This window comes from Diceros bicornis, chromosome 17 (genome assembly GCF_020826845.1).
Source record: "Diceros bicornis minor isolate mBicDic1 chromosome 17, mDicBic1.mat.cur, whole genome shotgun sequence".
NCBI lineage: Eukaryota > Metazoa > Chordata > Mammalia > Perissodactyla > Rhinocerotidae > Diceros > Diceros bicornis.
In genome coordinates, this window is record NC_080756.1 from 58739124 (window position 1) to 58763055 (window position 23932).

General features: G+C 47.6%; 1 protein-coding gene across 1 annotated transcript in view; it reads left to right on the plus strand.

The window, feature by feature from the left end:
• Window positions 1-23932, plus strand: part of IQSEC3 (IQ motif and Sec7 domain ArfGEF 3) — a 104880-nt gene that overhangs the window by 13185 nt on the left and 67763 nt on the right. The window contains exon 2 of the mRNA XM_058559087.1: window positions 21225-21308. Coding sequence (XP_058415070.1) covers window positions 21225-21308 — 84 coding nt within the window. The remainder of the gene's footprint in view (window positions 1-21224; window positions 21309-23932) is intronic.

Consider the following 23932-nt stretch of genomic DNA (forward strand, 5'->3'; position numbering starts at 1 on the left):
ACTGTATTGCTGTGAATCTAGGTCCTTTCTTCTTGTCTGCTGCAAGTTTGGAAGGCAAGCTCTGGGCAGCCTGCCCCTGTTGAATCATTTGGGATGGGCTTTTCTGAGGGCAGCGGTGGGGGAGGCGGATGTTATCTTGGCCCTCCAGCTGTTGACGTGCCTCTGTAGCGTCCCACAGACATTGGTAAATTGCGGTGGAAACACGATTCAGAGAGCGTGCTCCCCTACCTGGAAGCTCTTCTCCACTCCTCTGGCTTGGCTCACTTTTGTTCCCTGCAGCTGCCTTTATTATCTGCTGTCATCAGGGTTGGGGGAGCTGCCAGGGTGTCATAACCTGGTTCAAAACGAGCTGAAGATGAGTCCTAAAACCCCACCTCCTTCGGGAAGTCTTCCTGAACTGATTGGAGAAATAACCTGAGGTTCTCACTGCCTCTCCCCTTACCTCCCACCCCAGGCCAAGCATACTCCAGTCCTTGCTAAGAATGAAATTCTTTATTCCTGTGGCTTAAAAGTGCTTGTTTTCTTTGTTACAGAAGTCTATGTTCATGGCATCTGTATTTTTTCTTTCACTTAACAAACATTTATTATCTACTCTGTGCCAGATACTGGTCCAGGAACTGGGGTACAGCAGTGAGTAGCCCCCCACCCCCCAAATCTCTTCACAAAGCTTACAGACAAAAAATAAACAAGACCAAGAATTAAAACATATAGTACGTCTGATGGGATAAGTGCTCTGGAGAAACATAAAGCAGAGAAGGGGGCCTGGGTGTAGAGGGGTTTGCTGTTTCCAACAGGGAAGGCCTCACTGAGAAGACGACACTGAGCAAAGACCTGGAGAAGGAAGTTCTGTGCAGTGTGGGGAGCACGAGGCCTGGTGAGGGAGCCTGCCTGGTTGCTCATGTAGGACAGAGCAGAGGGAGCTCAAGCAGAGGAGTCTGAGGAGAAATCAGGGGCGTTGAGGGGTGTAGGGAGGGTGGGAGAGTGCAGCGGTGCAGTGGATTGTAAGAGATTTTCAGCTGGGATTTCCAAATCCACCAGGCAGTGTTTGGAAATGTGTGGGGACATTTAATTTTCTCAATGGCTGGCAGGGTCGAGGGGGAAAGTGTTGCTCTACCAGCCTTTAGTGGGCAAAGGCTAGGTCAAACATCCTATAGTGCACAGGACAGTTCCCATAATGAAGAATTGTCCTGCTCAAAATACCAGTGTTTCTTGTTGAGAGACACTGATAGGGCCTTGGAGTCCACTGTGAAGAGTTTGGCTCTTATTTTAAGAAAAACTGGGAACCATTGGATGGTTTTGAGCAGAGAATGCTTAAAAGGAACCTCAGCTGCTGGGTTGAGTTTCAGTTGAGAATAGACTGAAGGAGGAAGAAAGCTAGAAGCAGGGAGATAAGGTGGGAGGTTGTTGCCAAGTCCCGGTCAGAGGAAGTAGCTTGGACCAGGGGTAGTAGCAGTGAAGGTGGTGATAAGCAGTTAAACCAACAGCCCTTCCTGAGGGATTAATGTGGGGTGTAAGAGAAAGAGGAGTTGAGGATGAGCTCAAGAGTTTGGGACAAAGTTATTGGAAGGTCTAGGTGGGGAGGTCTGGGGGGGAAGATGAGGGATTGAGTTTTAGACATGTTGAGTTTGAGATGCCTACTAGACACTCAAGTGGAGACAATTCATAAGCATTTGGAATGGACTGGAGATATAAATTTGGGATGGCTTTTAAAGCCTTGAGACTGGATGATACCACCAAAGAGTGAGGAAAAGAGACTGAAGAGGACCAAGGATGGAGCCTTGGACCACGCCCATGACAAGAGGTGGGGATGGGAGCTGAGAAGGAGCAGCCCAAGAAGGAGGAGACAGCGGAGAACCACGTGGTGTTGTAGGAAGGAGGTGTTTCAATGAGGAAGGCAGGAACATAGAGTCGAACACAGGGGGCCGGGTGAGGGATGAGAGCTGTCAGTGGCCGTGGGTGACATTGAGGCAGTTGGTGACCTTGAAGAGCATAGTTTTGGTAGAGCGGTGGGGGAGAAGCTTGACTGGTGTGAGTTTAAGAGAGGAGGGAAAAGAGACTTAAGAGACACGTCCACCAAATGTGGTGTGTGGACCTTGATTAGGTCCTGATTCAGACAAAGCAACTGTAAAAGGACATTTTTAAGGCAATTGGGGAAATTTGAACACAGATACTGGAGAATTATTGTTAATTTAGTTAGGTGTAATAATGATACTGTTATTATATCTTTTTAAAGTTCTTACCTGTTAGAGAGACATCTGGGTGAAATGACATTATTTCGGGGGTATGTTTTAAAATACACCGGCAAAAAAGTTGGGGGTGGAATATTGGCAAAATGTATGTTTGAAATTTCCCTGATAAAAAATTTAAAAGACGACAGAATGAGAGGAATTGTAGAAAGCGAGTATACAAAACTCTTTGGTGAATTTTGCTGTAAAGAAGAGTAAAGAAACAGGGTGATCACTGGAGGGGAAGCAGGTTAAGACAGAGGTTGTTCTCTATGGTGGGAGAGATGGTAGCAGGTTTGTTTCCATCAGTGGGACAGTCGACTACACTTACTGACCACCACCACAGAACAGGCCCTCAGCTAAGCCGTGTGGGGAAACTGAGGAAGGCCGCGTCACTACCTAGAGGAAAGTAATGATAATTTAATGAAAGCTAATATGTTGTCATGCGCTTAGTATGGGCTAGGCACTGTGTCAAGGGCTTTACAAACTTTATCTCAATGTATGTCCTAAGAACTCCTCCTTTACTGGGGGATGAGGCACAGAGGTTTAGTAACTTGCCCTCGGTCAAGCAGCCAACAGGAAGCTGTGTCCAGACTCAGACCCTGGCAGTGTGGTTCTGGTGGTCGGCGCTCTTAGCCTCTGCTCTCCGCTGCCTTCCTGCAGACGATTGCAGTGCAGGGCACCCAAATGGCCAAGAGAAGTTTCCCAAAACACACTTGCCCCGGCCTCCGCCCTAGAGACTGTCATTCAGTCGGTGTTGGGGAAGGAGAGCAGGCAAGTGTACTTCAAATGAAGCTCTCAGGACTCTGAGGCAGCTCCCTGCTTAAGAACCAACAGAATAGATCAGCCTGAACACACTCATTTATCAACACATATCCACGCATATCCACGAGAGTGCTGTAAATCATTAGGCAAGCTGGGGGCTAGGGAAAAAAATTAAAATACGACGAGCTGTGCTGTGCAGGAGAAAAGAATGTGGAGAGAGGGGAGCTGAGCATCTTGTTGTTTAGGGAAGGGGGATTTTATTTAGGTTCCTCAAGGGCTCGAGTCATATCTGTACACTCATTGCACAAGTATTTATTGAGCACCTATTGCATGTCAGCTCTGCTGTAGGTGCTGGGGATTCACAGGGAGCAAGTCAGACAGACTCTGCCATCACGGAGCTCACATTCAAGAGGAGAAGACAAGATATTAAACAAGAAAATTAACACATGTATGTATCAATTCATAAGGACTCCAAGGAAAAACAAGGGGAGGAGCGTAGTTTTGACGGGAAAGACCTCATTTAGGAGGTGACATTTGAGCAGAGAGATTAAATAAAGCTGGGGACAGAACTGTGTGAAGACTTGAGGGAAACATTCTGTGCAAAGGTCCTGGCGCTGGAAGAAATGCATGTGTTCGATGAATAGAAGAAGGGAAGGGTGGTCAGATGGCTGAGAGAGAGATATATATAGAGAACAGAGTTGTAGAGGTCAGAATGGGCCTTCCAGTGGAGTTTGTGGGGTGGGAGGTTGATGGGAAGTCATGGGGGTGGGGACTTTGAGCAGGGGAGTTATGTGATCCATAACAGAAAACAGAGTTGGGGGTTCAAAGGGCAGAAGAGGGAGAGCAGTTCAGCAGAGAGGGCCCTGGAGTGCAATTCACAATCATTTGGTATTCTCTCATTATTCCACCTTTCTTTCAACATCCATGCACTAATTTCTGCTATGTGCTAGGCTTTTGTGTACATTTATTATCTCATTTTATCCACACAATCCTGATGGGAAGGTATTATTATCCCTGTTTCACAGATGTGGTAACTGAGGCTCAGAGGGGTTAAGGTGACCCACCCAAGGTCACACAGCTGAAGTGGTGTCTTCAAGATTCACATGCAAGCTGTAGCCTTATACCCTCATGTAGCCATCCCCACTGTAGGAGTGTCCCCTGCGGTGTGGGAAGTGCTTCCCCTAGGCAAGGCCTGATCGGGAACAAGGCTCAGAGTTCAGGGACAAAAAGGCTGGTGGCACCATGCCCATGTGACAGTTGTTCATGTTGCTGCAGCTCTGAACTTGGCCTTTGGCCCACTCGTCTCTGTCATGCCATGCAGGACTGGGCTAGAGGACTGACAGGATGACCCCGCATGGAGCCACCGAGAGATGATTTGCAGTCCCACGGGACAGCGTATCCTTCCATGGCCCTTATGGGAAGGAGGGGTCATGTAGGGGTAAAACATCCTTGGTCTCGGTCCTGTATGGTATGTGTGTGTGTGTGCACATGCCTGGTTGTGAAAATATGTGTATGTGTATATGTATGTCTACACATCCAAGAGTGAGTGCATTCAGGTATATGCGTGTGCAGGATTGTGTGTGCATAGGTTCAGGGAATTTATATTGAGTGTGAGACTAGGAATATATTTAGGACCTGTGTGCATTGTTTTGAGATTTCTGGATGTGTACATGAAGTGAGGTGTGCATGTTAAGGAGTGTGTGCATGTGTGTGCGCACGTATGTATATTTATGTGTATGAATCTCCCCCCCCCGCCCCCGCAGGTGTGTATAAGCACATTGAGTGTTAGTGTGAAGCTGGTTCACCAGCTGCAGCAGGTGTTTCTGTGGGTATGAGTTGGGTTGGTACACATGAGCCTCGGGTGGCTAGGAGGTCAGTGGAAGCTGTGGGACTGGGGATTGGCTGGATGAGGTTTTGTGTTTCTGTCTATCTCAGAGTCTGACTGTGGTATGGAGGGCAAGATCAAGGCTCTTCCATTCACGGCCCAGAGGCCACCTCCCCTGCGGATGCTCGCCGTGGGGTCGAGGGTGCCAGGGGCAGCCTGCAGCAGTGGAAGGGCACGGGGCTAGTCTTAGCTGTGGGTTCTCAGGAGGTCATCAAACCTCTCTTAATCTTAGTTTCTTCATCAGTCAAATGGCATTAATATTAACATTAATTTTTATAATTATACTATATAATTATTTTTACTACCATTATCCCCTGGAATTACTCTTAGGGCATTCAAAAGTGTTTTGTAAATCAGAAACACGGTACAGATGCAGTTGTTACTATTGACCGGGACACGCCTTCACCGACCCTGGGGAAACAATGGGTGCCCACGATTGACTAAGGGTGGATGAGTAATGCGTGTGGGCGGGCTTCTCTGGTGCTGTGAGGTAGGATGTGGTGCAAAGCAGACTGCGGCTGGCATGGCCTGGATGGCCCTGATCCGTCCTCTCAGGCTGGCTTTGCCCAGCAGCCAGGCACCCGTTTGCCGGGTAATAAAGAGATCTCTTGTGAGGGAAGCTGGCAAGATGCAGCCAAGTGCCCGGCTCTGTAATTCACGGCGAGCTGCCAGCCTGGTGCTGGGAGCCCTCCTGGCTCCCATAAAGGAGGCTGGACTTCAAACAAGTAGGCTTCAGGCCAGGCAACTGAATGGCTCTGGTGTTGCTGGCAGTGGCACCCTGCTGGGCAGGAAGAAGAGGGGCAGCGTGAAGCTTGGGGGCTGGGAGGAAGCCCCGATAGCTCTGGGGCTGGGCCAGGGTGGTGAGCGTGGAAGGAGGAGGAGGTTGGGGCCTCCAGGCACACTCAAGTTACAGATGGAATTTCCTGGTCTGAGTTATGCTTCCCCAAGACTGCCAGGTTGATGCCAAGGCTGTATGATATTAAGCAAGTATCTTGCTCTCTCTAAGCCTCCTCATCTGTAAAATGAGGATTAAAAGGAGGTAATGCAGGACCTACAACTAGGGTATACAACTACATACTGGGGCTTTGGGGAGGAAAAAGTGGAAGATTGGCAACAGATGTTAGCTCAGGGCCAATCTTCCTCAAAACAAAGGAGGTAAGGTATGGAACGGGCTTGCATATGCCTTGCACATCTGATGATAGTGGTGAATAGGTCTCTGTGGTATGTACTTGGGCTTTTGTTTCCATGCATGTGCACGTTTTGTGTTATGTGTGTGTTTGATTCCCCATTTCTCTCCTGCACCCTCAGTAATAGGGACTTATTCGTGTGTTGAGTCGAGCAAATGGTATCTACTATATGCCACAAGCCAGGCTACGTCCTGTGCTGGCTGTAGAGACGGATTGGTCACAGGCACAGCTCTGCCCTGGAGAGCTCACTCTGGTACAGGGAGATGGGACATGTATATAAACACTGGCGATACAGCGTGGACAAAGTGATGTTGCAGCCTGCTAGTGTCCCATGCAGGGAGGCTGCTGTGGGAGTCCAGAGGTGAGTGTCCAGCCCGGGGAGGTGCAGAGGCCAGCAGGGGAGGGGCATGGGCACAAGAACCAATCAAGGAAGACTTTGCAGAGGAAAGGTCTCCGGCGCTGGGCCCTGAAGGGTGGGCAGACTCTGGAGATCTGGAGATTGGAGTAGCCTGGGTTATCTGGCTGAGGCCTCCATGGACTTTAGTCTACTTCCTAGTCACACTTCAGATATGGGTAGGGCTGGGCTGTCCCCGCAGTGTTACTGCAAGGCTTTGAGAGTGCAACTCCAGGGCTGAGGGGGAGGGACTCCGGGTCTCCAAGCAGCAGGAAGGTACTGACTGGGCTGGGCACAGTGCTGAGCACTTGAGGTGTTCACTCACTTAATCCTCACGGTAATCCTTTGAGGTGGATGCTGTTTTACAGGTAAGGAAACTGAGGCTTGGGCAGGCCAAGCTGTTAACTAGCAAGGGCAAACCCAGACTTGGACTCTGGACTTCCTGTGCCTCGGATCAGTGCATGTGCCAGATATAGACATTTATGTTGTCCCTGCTGTATGCTAAGCATCATACTAGCACTACAGTGTTATCTTGTTTGACCTTCATAATGACCCTATGAGGTAGTTTCTTTTATGACTCCCCCTTTGCAGTTGAGGAAACAGGCTGAAGGTCAGATAATCTGCCTGAGATTCCACAGCCATCCCAGCGGGAAGGCGGGGACTGAATGCAGGTCTTTCCAAACCTAAAGCCTGCTGGCTTTCCGTGGAACCGTGCTGCCTTCTTTGATGTGAGAAGGGGCCTCGATGAGATTCCTCCCCAGAGGATTGGGGGCTCCCTCACTGCTCCATGCAGGCACACTCCCAGGACCAGAGGACCTCAGTTCACTGGGAAGTGCTGTAATGAAAGGAAGAGACAGAAGCACTGTGTGCCCACCAATGTGGTCATGGAATAAGGAAGGCACTAGGCAACGAAAGCAAAATCAACAAGTGAGACTTTATCAAATGAAAAAGTTTCCACACAGCAAAGGACCATCAACAAAATGAAAAGGCAACCTATTGAATGGGAGAAAATTTTTGCCAATCATATAGCTGATAAGGGGTCAATATTGAAAATATGTAAGGAACTCATATAACTCAATAGCAAAAAACAAACAATCCAATTAAAAAATGGGCAAAGGACCCGAATAGACATTTTTCCAAAGGAGATATACAGATGGCCAACAGGTACATGAAAAGATGCTCAACATCGCTAATCATCAGGGAAATGCAAATCAAAACAACAAAGAGACATCACCTCACACCTTTAGAACGGCTGTTGTGAAAAAGATGAGAGACAACAAGTGTTGGCAAGATGTGGAGAAAAGGGAACATTTGCGCACTGTTGGTGGGAATGTAAATTGGTGCAGCCACTATGGAAACCAGTATGGACATTCCTCAAAAAAGTAAAAATAGAACTATCATATGATCCAGCAATCTCACTTCTGGGTATATATCCAAAGGAAATGAAAACAGGATCTGGAAGAGATATCTGCGCTCCCATGTTCATTGCAGCATTATTCACAATAGCCAGGGTATGGAAACAACCTACATGTCCATCAATGGATGAATGAATAAAGAAGATGTGTGTATATGTATATACACATATGTATACATATATATATACACACACAAACAATGGAATATTATTCAGCCATGAGAAAGAAGGAAATCTTGCCATTTGTGACAACATGGATGGACCTTGAGGGCATTATACTAGGTGAAATAAGCCAGACAGAGAAAGGCAACTGCTGCATGATCTCACTTATATGTGGAATCTAAAAAAAAAAAAAAGTCAAACTCAGAAACAGAGTAGAAAAGGGGTTTCTAGGGGCTGGGAAGTGGGGGAAATAGGGAGAGGTTGGTAAAAGGGTAAAACTTTCAGCTATGAGATGAATAAGGTCTGATCTAATGTAAGACATGGTGACTATATGTGATAACACTGTTTTGTATAATTGAAAAAAAAAAGGCACGCACTAGATTCAGGCTGACTGTGCCCCCAGTTCAGCAGACATTGAAGAAGTAGTGGTGGCAGGTCCTGTGCAAGGGCATGGGCATAGGGACACACAGGACATGGAGTTTGCATTGGATTGGGAAATACAGCAACTAACTCAAGAAGGAGTGACTACCCTTTATTATACAGTACTGTGGGCTGTGGGCTGAACTCCTAAAGTACATTTTCCCATTCAATTCTTTCAACTCTCCAGTGAGTTACTACTATTATTATGCCCATTTGAGATATAAGGGAAGATGCTCAGAGTGGCTAAGTGACTTTCCCAAAGTCACACAGCTAGTAAATGTAAAGGTGCTGTGTACCTTCGAATCAGCCCGATTCCAAACCAAGGTCTTTCCCCTGTGCCTGCCGCCTCCATCCAATGAAGTCACGTTTTCCGAAGGGCAAGGTGGTGGTCTGTGGATGGACTGGGAGATGGGGGAGTCTGGGCCCAGGAATTGCAGTCAGGAGGCCGTTAAGAGTAACAAGCAGTGCCCCTGTGCTGCCTGCACTCTGCGTCATCTGCAGAGAGCTTTCCTTCCGGCTACCTCCCGTGACACTCAAATGACCCAGTGGGCAGTGGATTTCACAGATGAGGGACAGACTTGGAGAGCTCAAGTGACCTGCCCCAAACCACACAGCCGGATGTCTCCCTGGAATCTGAACTTAGGCCCCCTGTTGGGTCCGCTATGCACCACAGTCTCTTCCGTGCAGTGAAACAACTTGGGGCCTGGGACCAGGCCTGAAGTCAGTCCTACCTCAGCCTGTGAGCAGTGGGATTTTGACTAGTTACTAAATTTCTCTGCTCTTCTGTAAGATGGGGATGATGATACCTACCTCTCGGGTCCATTGTTTTATAGTTATTGTGCATCACATTCCCAGCAGGCAATATGTGCTGCATAAGGAAATGGACGAGCAAGCAGTCGTGGAGTGCTCACTGTCTCCTGAGCTCTGCGGGGGAGACCCTGAGTAAGAGGAGAGAGGACCCTTTCTGTCAGGGAAAGGATGCCTTAATACCTGCTTCAGGAAGTGTGGAAAGGAGATGGGGTCCACCGTCTGCAGTTTGGATTGAGTGGAAAACTTGCAGAATCGCATCAAGCCCCTTCCTTTCTCCCAGCCCCGATTTCCCTATCTGTACAACGTGAGAGATGGCAGTAACAGTGCCCACCCCCAGGGAGAGGAGATGTGGGCTGCCACACTAGTCCTCAAGAGCAGATGCAGAGATGTGGGCTCTTCCCTGAAGCAGCTTATCATCCAATGAGGAGACAGGCAAACAACCACAGTCTGCTATGAGAGTGCGTAGCAAACCCCCCAAAACTGTGTCTTAAAACCACCCCGACACTTAAAACAACAAGAAGCATCTGTTCTGCTCAGAAATCGGCTTGTTGGGCACAGCTCCTCTTTGCGCCACATGGCATCAGCTGGAGAGGCTTAACTGAGGGTGGAAGGTTTACGGTCAGGACGGGCAGCAAATGGCTGGCGAGCTGGTGCTGGGTGTTGGTTCCTTTCCACATGTACCTCTCCTCCCAGCCTGGGGGCTGGTTTCTTCCTATTACTGTGAAAAAAAGGAGGTAGAAGTAAGAAAAGCAGGCAGACTACTTCCCTGGAAGTCAAGGGAGGAGGGTGTTTCAAGAAGGAGGGTTTGGCCGATGAATACTGCGGAAAAGTCAAGTCAGTTAGGAACCGAGAAATTCCCAGTGGGTTTGGCAACCACATCAGTGGGGACCTCCTTGGTGCAAGTTGTATTAGGGCTCTGGGGGAAGAGCCCTGTTACAGCAAGTTGGCAGGAGAGCAAGGGGAAAGGAAGCCCCTGCAAGCAGGCAACTCTTTCTGGAGGGCTGGCTGTAGAAGGTGGAGGGAGATGAGTTGGAGGGAAAAATAACATTTTTAGAATGAGAGATTTGAGCCTGTTTACATGCTGGAGCAAAGGCCTATGAAATTGACATTGAGGACCAGCAGAGGAGGAGAGGGCATGAAGAGTTGTAGAGACTGGAGAGGTCTTGGAGAGGAGGAGAACACCTTGCCTCTGAGACCAAAGGGAGAGAGGTAAGGGTGGCGGAAGTGGGCACATTAATAACAGCTGACATTCATTAAGCATTTACCATGTGCCAAGTTCTATTGTAGCTGCTTTACATGTCGTAACTCATTTCATCATCAAAACAATGCTTTAAAGAAGTTCTAATATTAACCTCATTCTACAGATGGGGAAACCAAGGCAAAATTTATACAGAGGAGTTAGGTAGGATTACTCAAGAAGTCTTCCTCCAGGGAGCGAGCAAAGGAGAGCAAGAAGAGCCATTGCAGGAGGACGGCAGGGAGCTCCTCTAAGACCACTACAACTGGATGAGATGGGGCTAGCTTTAACAGCGGCAGTAGGAGGGCTTGGGGTTAGAAGAATGCTTTCCCAGCTGTTTTTTAAAAAAACAAAACATTTCCCCCCCCAAATTAAACCTAATGGTTATCCCTAATACATAAAACAGACCAAATCAGAGCTCCATTGGTTGAAGTGTAAGGGCCTATGCTCTGCTTTCTCTAATTTTCTCCAGCCTCAGTGCGGCCCCTGGGACAGCCACTGGGCACTGAGGCTCTTGGGAGCCTGGGAGAAAAACACCAGGTTCCTGCAAGACCAAACTCACATCCTCCATATGAATGGCTGAAGAGCCCGCAGCATGCTTTTAGGGAAAATTTCTCTGAAAAGGAGAGGCAGGCCACTCTTTCCCTGGGGTTCTGTAACCTTCTATTCCTTGGTGGCAGGGGCATGGACTAGATGAACTTTAAAGCTCTCCCAAAGGAAAGTGAGCAGAGAATGAAAGAGAAGCAAATCCTGGTGAGTGGGAGTTCCACCCAGAGATTTCAGCCTTGCCAGGTGTGGGGCAGAACAGTGGACCCAGTGGGCCTACCCGGACCTGGATACCAACAGGGTGATATCGTCTGTAGCCTTTTGCCCTGGACTGCTGGAACATCTGGAATCGCTTGCCTCATTAAGATCTTTCCAAAGCTTTCTGTGGAAGACCGTACAGTGGCGGAGTGCAGCAATGAGCAACGGAAATCTACCTCCTGCTCCACAGCCTCCAGGCCTGGGGGAGGGGCTGGGGGACAGAGGAGAAGGAACTCAAATGGCATGCTGCTGGCAACAGAGCTGTGGTTGCTGAGTTCCTCTGGGGCAAAGACTAATAATATCAATCATAGTTGTTATAAGATCTTGCATCTGTGCAGGATTTACAATGTTTCTCCCAAGGCAGTTTTACGTTTAATGTCTTACTGAATCCCCACAACTCAGTGAGATAAACAGGGCAGGTATAAGAGCCTCACTCACCATCACTGGACCTTCCCAAGGGCGGGGAGTAGTGGAGTGGGGGCTGGCTTCCCTTCTCAGCACTGTTACCACTGCACTTCCCAGGGTCTCTCAGCCCCAGGCCCATATCCAAAATTTCCCACATTCCACCATCGCCACCCCCAACTTTCTCATTGTCCTAGTTTCTGGCCCCCTGGACTCCTTTGGCTCAGTCATGAGCCATCTGGTCTCTGAAAATCCAATCTAGTGGTTGAAGGGAAGGAAAAATCTGGTGTTTTTTTCTGCTGCTTGAGGGGGGGTTAATAATTAGGTGATCTGGGAGCAATGGGAGGAGGGAAATTATTCTAAAGCCTCTTGATGAAGTATCAAGAAGTGAGAAGGGAGAGGAAAAGATTTTGGTCTTAGAAAAAAAGTCAACCATATTAAGGTACAATTCCAAACAATAAAATTCACTTCATTTTTAAGGGTATAGTTTGATGAGTTTTGACAAAAGTAACCGCAATCTCAATCAAGCTATAGAACATTTCCGTCACCCCAAATGACCCCTTGTTCCCTTTTGCAGTTTAATCTCTCTCTTCCCATGTCACTGAACCTGATCTGCTTTCTGTCACCATAGTTTTGCCTTTTCTAGAATGACACACAAATGGAATCATACAATGTGTAGACTTTTGTGTCTCGCTTCCTTCACTTAGTATAATGCTCTTTTGAGATTCATCCAAACATTCATTAGTGCATGTATGAGTAGGCTTGTTCCTTTTTATTGCTGAAGAGTATTCCATTATATAGATACACTACAATTTATTTATCCATTTACCAGTTAATGGACATTTAGGTTGTTGCTGGTTTTTTTTTTTTTCCATGAGTCTGTTTTATTGATACTAACTGCCTCTACATACATTTAGAACACATGGTCCACATGTGTGCAGGATACATCATTTGCTCAGTTTACAGACAATGCTTGGTGTATGTATGTATTTGTGCCCTCCTTGTATTAACTCAGGGCCAGCTTCATCCCACTCCTACTCCTCTGGCCCGGGCACAGATGCTCACAAAGTGGGAAACACTCATTTTAGTCACACAACTCAAGAAATAAATATTCAAACCAAAACACTTATGTGGATGTTTACCTTTTTTTATTGTATTTTATTTTACTGTGGTAAGAACACTTAACATGAAATCTACCTTCTTAAATTTTTAAGTGTACACTATAATATTGTTAACTATAGACACAATGTTGTACCACAGAATAGAACTTATCTATCTTGCATAATTGAAGTTTTATGCTCATTGATTAGCAATTTCCCATTTCTCCTTTTCCCCCAGCCCCTGGTAACACCATTCTACTCTCTGATTATAGGAATTTGATTGTTTTAGATACCTCATATAACTGGGATCATGCAGTATTTGTCCTTCTGTGACTGGTTTATTTCACTTACATAATGTCTTCAAGGTCCATCAATGTGGTCACATATTACAGGATTTCCTTCTTTTTTAAAGCTGAATGATATTCCATTTTATGTATATACTAAATTTTCTATTTTTTTTGTGAGGAAGACCAGCCCTGAGCTAACATCCGATGCCGATCCTCCTCTTTTTTGCTGAGGAGGACTGGCCCTGGGCTAACATCTGTGCCCATCTTCCTCCACTTTATATGGGACGCCGCCACAGCATGGCTTAACCAGCAGTGCGTCGGTGCGCACCCGGGATCTGAACCGGTGAACCCCGGGCCGCCGCAGTGGAGCGTGCACACCTAACCGCTTGCGCCACTGGGCCAGCCGCTATACTACGTTTTCTTTATCCATTCATCCATCGATGGACATTTAGGTTGTTTGTAAATCTTGGCTATTGTGAATAGTGCTGCACTGAATATTGGGGTGCCAATATCTCTTCAAGATCCTGATTTCAATTTTTTTTTGGATAAATACCCAGAAGTGAGATTTCTGGATCATATGGTAGTTCTATTTTTAATTTTTTGAGAAACCTCCATACTGTTTTCCATAGCACCATTTTGCATTTCCACCAACAGTGTACAAGGATTCCAATTTCTCCACATCCTTCCCCACACTTGTTGTCTTTTGTTTTTTTGCTAACAGCCATCCTAACAGGTGTGAGGTGATATCTCATTGTGGTTTTGATTTCCATTTCCCTGATGATTAGTGACTTTGAGCATCTTTTCATGTACCTTTTGGCCATTTGTATGTCTTCTTTGGAGAAATGTTTATTCAAGTCTTTAGCCCATTTTTTATCGAGTTATTACTTTTTTTGCTATTGAGTTGTAGGAGTTCTTTATATACTTTGGAAATTAACCACTTATCTGATATATGGTTTGCAAATACTTTCTCCCATTGCATAGGTTGCCTTTCCACTCTTGATTATTTCCTTTGCTGTGCAAGAGCTTTTTAGTTTAATGTAGTCCCGCTTGTCTATTTTGGTTTTTGTTGCCTGTGCTTTTGGTGTCATATCTATGAAATCATTGCCAAGACCAATGTCATAAAGTTCTCCCCCGATGTTTTCTTCTGGGAGTTTTACAGTTTCAGGTCTTATGTTTAAGTCTTTCATCCCTTTTGAGTTGATTTTTGTGTACAGTGTAAGATATGGGTCCAAATTTATTCTTCTGCATGTGGATATCCAGTTTTCCCAGCACCACTGGTTGAAGAGACTCTCCTTTCCCTGTTGCACAGTCTTGGCTGCCTTGTTGAAGATCAGTTGACTATAGATGTGTAGAGTTGCCGGTTTTTCACTGCTGTGAACATTTGCTGCCAAGAATAGTTTTATGTCCATGTATGTTTTTATTTACCTTGGGTAAATACCTGGGAATGCAGTTACAGGAGCATGTGGTTAGTGTGTGTTTAACTTTGTAAGAAACTGCCAGATTGCTTTCCAAAGTGTTGCTCCATTTTACCTTCCCACCAGATGTGGCTGAGAGTTCCAGTCGCTCCACACCCTTCTCAACACATGGTTGTCAGACTTTTTAATTTTATTCATTCTAGGGCTAGCATAGTGGTATCTCATTGTGATTTTAATTTGTATTTTTCTAATGACTAATGATATCATTAGTGTATTTTTTTGATGAAGTATCTGTTCAAATCTTTTGTACATTTTTTCTATAAAGTTGTTTGTCTTTTTATTATTGAGTCATAAGGATTATTCATTTTTCTTAGTGTCTTTCAAAGAGAATTTTTTTATTTTGATGAAGTCTAATTTATCAATGTTTTTCTTTTATAGTTTGTGCTTTTTTAAATCTTATCTAGGAAATCTCTGCATATTGTAAGTGACAGATTTTCTCCTATGTTTTCTTGGAGAAGTTTTATAATTTTATCTGTTATTTTAGGTCTATAATACATTTTGTATTAATTTTTATATATGGTGCAAGGTATCGATTCAGTGTTTTTTTTTGCATATGGATATTCAGTTGTTTCAACACCATCTGTTAAAAAGATTGTCACTACCCACTGAATTATCTTGGTACTTTTATCATGAATCAATTTACCAAGAATCAATACATGTTTGAGTCTATTTCTCACCTCTCTGTTTGGTTCAGTCAATCTGTATGTCTCTTCTTATGCCTTCATCAAATTGTCTTAATTTTGGTAGTTTTATTTTAAGTCTTGAAAGCACATAGTGTAAGTCCTACAACTTGCTCTTGTTTTCCAAAGTTGTGTTGGTGATACAGCCTCTCTCACCCCCCAGGAATGGGAGTAACTTCTGAGAAAATAAGGGTATCTTTTCCTGCTATTCATCCTGTTTAGATAGAGAAGCCTTCCCGGAGGAGGTGAGAAAATTAAGAGGAAGTGACAAAAAGGAACCTCGTCTTCAGGCTGTACCAGCACCAGGATGGTGGAACCAGGACGGGTGGGGATGGGGGAGGCAACTGCAAATGATTCTGAGATTTCTCTCTTTTCCTTGCGCTCAAGACAGTTCCTTTAGAGAGGTTCCCTGGCTGTTTCCTTCCAAACGCTAGGGATTAACTCTGCTGTCTTCAGCTTGGTGAAAATTAGAGGGGTTCCTCCTTCAAAGTTGCGCCACTGGGATCCTGGCTTTTCCTCCTTGATTTTCCTGCTGGGAGTCCCCCTTCTTCACCCTTCTGCCAGCTTCACCCACTGCAGGACTGCACACATCATTAGTTCCTCTGAACTACTCAACTGTTCTTTAAGAAACAGGGTCCTTTGCTGGCTGAACCCTCAGTTCTCTTCTTCCTTCAGGTCCACCGGCCTTCTTTGACTATCTTGATTGGGTGGTGCCCTGAAATTCCCTGAGCGGCTGCTCCTCTCATTCCCTGAGGACTCCCAGCTCCTTCCCAGGCTGGCCTCACAGCAACACATCCCAGTCCTCATTCTGGGTCTGGACTGCCCCACATCTAGGTTTACCACATCCCCCCACAATCCAGCTACCTCATCAATATCCATTAGTTTGAGGCACTGGGGATTGCCAAAGCTAGGAACAACTGAATTCTGCCTGAAGTCATGGGCCCTGGAATTAAGAGTACAAGAAACAAGCTTTTGGCCTGGATACCACAAGCTTCCCTCCTTTGGAATTCCATGAGCCAAAGGCTGAGAATGGATCATGTTGTGAATTTCCTAGAGTCTCCGCAAGCTCTAGAACTCCGAGGGCCACAGCCCTGGGCTGTGAACCCTGCAGACTATGATTTGAACAATGCCTCTGGAATTGTGCGACTTGCTAGCTCTGAGAAAGCCCCCCCAGGCACCTGCTCCAGGGTGGGTTAGGGGCTGTATGATTCCAAGGCCTGGCTCACGTTCCTGATGTGCCTTGAAGGGTCCCCTGCACCCCAAAGTGCAGCGACTGCACTCAGGCCCGTGAGCACAGGCCTTTCTCCTTTCTTTACTCTTCCAGTAGCAATGGGCAGCAGACGAGGCCTGGAATTCTGCCTAAATGCCCAGCATCTTAGGGATCTGCTTGACTTGCTGGGACCTGTCTCACTCCACACCAGGCCTCAACTTCCACCACAGTGAAATGGGGATGCGGAGGTGTTGTGGGTCACCCTCCGCCTGGTGTGATAAATCAGGCACAGAGAGCTGAGCATGTCAAGTGCAGAGGCCCCTTGGAGGCAGGTGCTGAGAGCAGCTGGTTCTTGCTATGTTGAGGGGATGTTTTCTGCCTCTTGGTGCTCACAAAATGCAGCACTGATTGACTTCAGGGAAGCAGGACGCGTCCTTGGTGGAAGGAAGACTTCTTCCTTCCCGTCTGTCATTGAGCTGCTGTTACTCATGTAGCTTTCACCTGTAGGATGTGCTTTTACATCCACCGTTGTATTTGCTCCCCTAAAAGCCCTGCAGGGGCAGTAGTTACTGTTGTCCTAGTTTTACATGAGAACACCGAGGCTCTGAGGGCTGAGGGGCTTGAATGAACCTCCACAGGGATGTGATCCATTTGTGGAGGGCTGATGACCCTGGCATAGATGTGGGGTGGGGGCAGGGCCTCAGGTCGGCCTCACTATGGGTTCTGTGACAGAGGCAGGTTGTGCCCATGCCCCCGCCTCACACGTGGACAGGCTGTGATGGGACATCCTGGTGACAGCCTTGGGTTGGTGCCACTCCAGGGACCCTGTCTTGTCCCTCCTGTCCCCTGTTCCTCTTCTCAGCCTCTGGGGCCCAGTGGTTCATCTGCTGTGGTGGCAGTGCTCCCAGGGAAAACGGGAAGAGAGGGAGGCAGAGAGAGAGGAAGGGCTGTGACCTGCAGACTGGGGATTCAGGAAGCAGGGTCAGGACAAGCCTCGGACTTGGGCAGAGAAGAACAACCCAGGCAACGGTTCCTCTGCCCACATCCTCATTATGGCTTCCTTTTCCAGCTTCAATCAAACAGGAGCTTCATCTGTTGTTAATTTGGATGTTCTCTTAGCTGGTGGGCTCCCTGAGACCCGGACTGCATGTGATGCTTCTTTGCACACTCATGCATTGAGCACCAACAGTGTACCGTGCCCCAGGGTAGGCAGTGGGGACTCCCAGTTCAGGGCTTGGTGGCTGGACACATTAATGCTCACTGGCCAAAAACCTTTTGAAGTAGAGTGATGGGCATGATCTTTGAAACCAGCCTGCCTGGGATTTAGGCTCTCCTACTAACTAGCTGTGTGACCTTGGGCAAGTCACTTACCTCCTCTGAGTCTTGGTTTTCTCATTTGTAAAAAAAGAGGATGATCACCCACATCATAAAGAGTTGTCATAAGGAGTGAGGCAAGTGTCAAATGCATCAGTGGTTCACAAACGCACTCTGCCTCAGTTTCCTGATCTGTAGAGTAATGAGGAAGTTTAGTTGGATGTTGTTTTATGAGAATTAATAAGTTAATACATGGAAAGAGCTTAGAACAGTACGTGCCATGTAGTAAACACTATTAAGTGCTAAGATACAATTATTAGTATTTTGCTGCCCCAAAGTTATCGTCTATCATCTATCTACTAAACTCTAGACTTTATTTGTATTTTCCTAGATCTTCCACTGATATCCTCTTTCTGCTCCAGGATCCCATCCAGGGTACCACATGACGGTTGTCGTCTCCTTAGTTTTCTCTGGTCTGTGACAGTTTCTGTCTCTTGTTGGTTTTCATGACCTGGACAGTTTTGAAGAGTACTGGTCAGATACTTTGTAGAATGTCCTCAGTTGGGGTTTGTCTGATGTTTCTCACAGTTAGACTGGGCTTATGGGTTTGGGGGAAGAATCCCACAGAGGTAAAGAGCACTTCTCATCACATCTCCAATTTTATTTTTCATGGGAAGGAATTCTTTGGGTCCCTTTGTTTTGGTTCTCCTTTGGGGTGGAGGGAGAAGTCTGGGAGGCTGAAGGCACGTTCAGCCAAGTCACGACCTTGGGCCAGGAAGGTGGCCAGGCTGGTCAGAGACGGGCAGAGCAGGACTTATAATTCAGCATGAACTAAACCCCGGAAAAGGCAAGAAGGGAGGTTATAATGGGGAGCCCTTGGCCCAGGCTGAGGAGGCCCATGGGGCAGGAGGTGGATATAGGAGAAACAGGAGGAGGGCTAAAGGTAGGCTTCCTCTCTCAGCTGGACTGGCCTGAGGACCCCATGCGCAGGAACCCCAAAAGAGACTGTAACCTACTGCCATAGCACTGCCATCCCAAGCCTGAGGTGCAGAAGGACTTGGGACATCCAAGCTTATGTCGCCCATTGCATGCGCCAACGCAGCCGAGTCTGGGGACCCAGGAGAACCATCTGGAGCCTGCCTCAGTGCCAGGTCAGAGGAACAGCTCGCAGCCCTGGGAGGACACCTCTGGGAAACAGAGGTGGGATCAGAACAGAGCCGCCAGGCTCCGCTGTGCCGGCCTGACTGTGTCTGGGTGAGCTCTCCTCCTGAAATGCCAGTGCCGCGGGTGCTGACAAGCTGTGCCTCTTTGCCCAGGCTCTCGGGGGCTTGTGTTCAGTTCCTACCCTGTCCGGGGGCACACAGGTGCACCTGGGGGCGGGAACTATGCCGTAGGTCCTCCGCTCTGTCTACACACTTGGGTCCACTGCCCCTCCACTGTTTGGGCTCTGAGCCCCTCTAGTTCCTGCCCTGTCTCCTCCTTTCTCCTTCCCTTCTCCTTGGTCCGGGAAGCCCTGGAGGCTGTTGACTGGGTTTGTCTTTGCATTATCTGCGGGATCTCAATGTAGGATATTAACTTTCCTTCTGTCATATTGCAAATACATTTTCCCACTCTATCATTTGTCTTTTGACTTATTAGGGTATCTTTTTCCATAGAAAAGATGTTTTCATTTTATGTAGTCAGATATGTTTATCTCTTTCTTAATGGCTTTTCAGTTTTCTGTTTTGTTTTAAAAGTCTTCCCAACACCTAGGCTAATATTCCTAAGTTTCCTTCTGAATTGTCCCTTGTTTTATTTTTTCTCATTTAAACATGCAATCTCTCTGGAATTTATTTTTCTCAAATTAAGGTAGGCTCCAATGTTATTTTCCTCCATGAGGATAGGCAAAGTCAGCAGTTCCAGTCTATGCTCTCGGAGCTGAGGACCCCCAAGTGATGTGTGGAAGGTAGCTACCAACATTGGGGCTAGGAGGTCAGGGAGGTGGCACAGACCAGCCCCACCCCCCGCCCCTTCCTGACCATGGAGCTATCCTACTTTGGATGTTTTACAAAATGAGTTTCCAGTAAAGACTGGTATTGGACCAAGTGTTCTGAAGCTAAAGGAAGTTCAAAAATCCCTTTCAGGTGATCTTTGGGGGCCGTTCCATGTCTGACATTCTCTGACTCCATAGTGGTGACTGCTTGCTATGGGAGAGAAGGCAGTGGATCAGCATAACTTTAGCCAAAAGTAGTTTCAATATGAAATCCAAAGGTGGCTCAAAGTACATATTAGAATCACAGCATTTTAGAGTGGAAGGGACCTTGGAATCATCAAGTGTAATGGCTCTCGATTCTGGCTGCCTTGTGAATCATCTAGGAGCTTATAAACAGTCCTGGTACCCCGACCTAGGCCAGATCAGGGGAGTCAGTCCCTGGGGAGTAAGGCCCAGGCATCGGTAGTTTTAAAAATCTCCTGGTGATTCTAACAAGTGAGGGCTGAGAACTACTTCTCTAGTTCAACTCCCTTATTTCATTAGTAAATACACTGGGACCCAGAAAAGGTGCACTAGGTACCACACAGCCGGCGGCTGGAGAGTTGGCACCGAAACCCAGATCTCTGCCCCGAGTTGATGTTTTCATCTGCATCATGTGAACCCCTCGGCAAGCACCAGACCTTGGACTTGCCGCTGGCAACACTGAAATCTCTGTATGAGTCCTTTGTGTCTTTGCATATGATCGGCTTAAAAATGTTTGCTGTGTGCAATTCTGTGCCTGATAGATGAGTAGACTTAGTTCTGCCTAGCCAGACCTTGTAACAGGGTTATAAAGAACTAACGATGAGGGCCGGCCCTGTGGCTTAGTGGTTAAGTGCGCGCACTCTGCTACTGGCGGCCCAGGTTCGGATCCCAGGCGCACACCGACGCACCGCTTCTCTGGCCATGCTGAGGCCGCGTCCCACATACAGCAACTAGCAGGATGTGCAACTATGACATACAACTATCTACTGGGGCTTTGGGGGGGGAAAAAAAGGAGGAGGATTGGCAATAGATGTTAGCTCAGAGCCGGTCTTCCTCAGCAAAAAGAGGAGGATTAGCACGGATGTTAGCTTAGGGCTGATCTTCCTCACAAAAAAAAAAAAAAAAGAACTAACGATGATAATGATAAAAGATAGAGCAGAATAAATGGTACATCTGCGTAGAGGAACCTGCTGCGGGGATGGGGTGCAGAGGAGGAGTCGACAGGAGGTCGGGGGTCTGCAAGCCGGAGGTGGTGTTTGAACTGGGCCTGATGGGTGATGGAGGTGATGGAGAAAGGTCGGGAATCAGGGCTGCGCTGCCTTCCCTGGAGCAGTGTGTGGCGCCCTCGCTGTTACACAGGGCAAGGTTTCAGGGCAGAAATGCCTGGGTGTCAGAGAGCCAAGCTGGGACCGGCCTGTCTTGCGCACTCTGACCTTCTTCCTCTGCTCTGCCCTCAGGAATGAGACCGTGCTGCACCAGTTCTGCTGCCCAGCCGCTGACGCCGAGCAGAAGCCCGCCTGCTCCGACCTGGCCTCCCAAAGGTGGGAAGTAATTGTGGATGGTCCTCCCTTCCCCACCCACACCGTCCTGCCCCTCAGAGCAACGCGCACACCACTGCGCAATCTGGTCTCTTCCTCTCGAGTTTTGTGTCTGTGTTTGTTCTTTGCTTTTAACCTCCTTCCTCATACTTCCGTTTCTCTTTCCTTCCACTGGACCCCTGATGAGCCATTCCCAACTTTTGAGATCACTGTATCCTATTGTTCAAATTCCAAACCTACTCTCCTTCCCACTAAACACCCTGTATAAAATAGAATCTCTTTAAACGTGAAGGGAGATTAATATGATTATATATATATATATATACACACACCTCACATGGTAGGCGAGCTGGTGCTCAGTAGGTGCTCAACTCATGGTAGTGTCCATCCTTCCTCTTATAACAAATATTTATGTTTTTCTTTCTAATCTTTCTCCATCCATAAAGGAGCCAAGATGACTGAGTTTAATTTTAACTTCATTGAGTTAGTTGACAACCTGGGAAGGAGGAGGGAATATGGAAAAGTCAAGGTTCAGTGTCCCGCCCCAGGCTTTCTCCTGCATCTTGTTTTGGGTGATGCATACTGCCTGTTTCTTCCCGTCTCCCTTCCTTGGAGTCTGTCTCCACCATGCTTTCGTCTTTCTCCTTCCACCTTCATCTGTCTCCCTGCCCTTCTGCTCCTCCACTCCATCTCCTCCTCGCCACATCAATGTCCTCTCCCCCTTGTCTTGATCCGTGTGTGCTGTCGGCCTCTGTCCCTATTACACTTTGTTCTCTTTTCCTTCCACCAATTTTTCTGTCTCAGTTCAACACTTTCCCTTTTCTTTACTTGTTCTTTACTTCACTGGGAGTCAAGATACTTGGATTCTGGCCTGAAATTTGCCCCATCCACAGTCTCCTGTTGTCAGAATTTGGGCAAGTTACTTAACTCCCCTGGGCCTCAGTTTCCCCATCTGTATAATGAAGGGGTTGGTCCTAGCAGAAAGTAACATTTACATATAATCTCGTTGAGCCTCTCAACTGCTCAGTGAGGTTAGACTAGGCAGCTTTTATTATCCCTGTCTTATGTGAGAGCAAAATAGGGTTCAGAACACTCCAGGGACTTGCCCACAATCACACAGCCCGTAAGTACCAACGCCCACACTTGCACTGAGGGCATTTGGCTCCTGCTTGCCATTTCCAGGTTTAAGACTCACTGATTCCATGATCTTTCTCCCTTTATTCCTTGGAAAATAACTAGATGGTAGCTACTGAGCTTGGGGACAGAAAACCATCCCCTGAAAGGCATTACTACTCATTTTCCCTTAAAGGGAAGTCAGAGGGGATCGGGGAAGAGGCAGGACTCCAAGGAGGGAACTATAGGAGTTGCGCCAAAATAAGTGGCCTACCTTTGAGATCCTTAAGTCCAGGGCTGAGGGCAGCATGGCAGTTCCCTGAGGCGGACCAAGTTGGAGGATGGAAGGCAAAGGGAAGGACCCAGTGCTGTTGCCGGTGCCCTGGGTGGTCTCTGTGCCGAGTTCTGTGCCCAGTGACTCAAGGAAAAGTAAGGCCACTTGGATCCTTGAGAAACTCCTCATCTGGCGGGCACTGTGATGCCCCCACGTTGAAACTGGCTCATCTGGAAACTGGAAGGAAGAAGCGAAATGAGAGAATGAGACAGTGGGAGAGAAGAGGAGAGGACAGAGAGTAGGGTGGCATGAGGGTGATCCAGGAGGAAGGAGATGGAGGACCCTGTCTTGTTCCTGTGAGCTGTCACTGCTCAGACACGTGGCCAAGTCTTCTTCCTAATGTCCTCCTTGCCAGGGGAGGAGAAGAGAGAAAAGCCTTGCACTGTGCCTCCCACGCCATCAATCCTACTCAATTCAGTCAACATTTAATTGCTACTGCCCAAGCACTGGGCACGGGTCGGGGGGGGTAACATAGTGTCCTCAAGAACCTCAGCCCGGGGAGGCGCCAGCAGCAGAAATCCTGCCTTGGGTGGTCCTTCCTCTCTCTCACACTCGCCCCTCCCATTCTTTCAGGTGCCAACACTCCTCTGACTGCCTGGCCGGCCCACCCTGCAGCCCTGGCTCCGAGTGGGAAGGGGTGGGAGGAGCTGGTGTGGGAGAGAGAGGCGGGTGTATGTGGGGGCAGGGGAGGGATGCTGCCCCCTCGTGGGGGCCGGGTTGCCAAGGAATAGGCTTCTTTTCCAAGATTCTGGGTGGGATGGTAGGAAATGGAGTATCTTAGTTTCCCCTTGGAGGGGCAGGCGCCAAGCTTGGCATGAGGGTGCTCTGGGGAGGGAGTGTGGGTGGGGAGAGATTTTCTCGAACGTTGGTTCATGGAGGACTGTGGGCACTGCCTGCTGCAGCCCTCCCCTCTGTGTGGGGTGGGCAGACTGCCCCCAAGTTGGTCCACACCTTCTGCTCCTGTCTGCCTCTGTTCCCAGTTATTCCAAGTTGTCCTGTCTGTCTCGTCTGTAGCTTCCTAGAGTGTGTTTCTGTCTGTCTGTCTGTCTCTTCCATGTCAGTTTCTTAGCTTCTCTGGCAGGAGGCCCTCTGGATGTTTTATGACAGTTCAACAGTGTATGTATCAATCGGTCTGTGTGTTCTTAGCTTCTTGGGAGAATTCCATCCTACAATAAGTTTT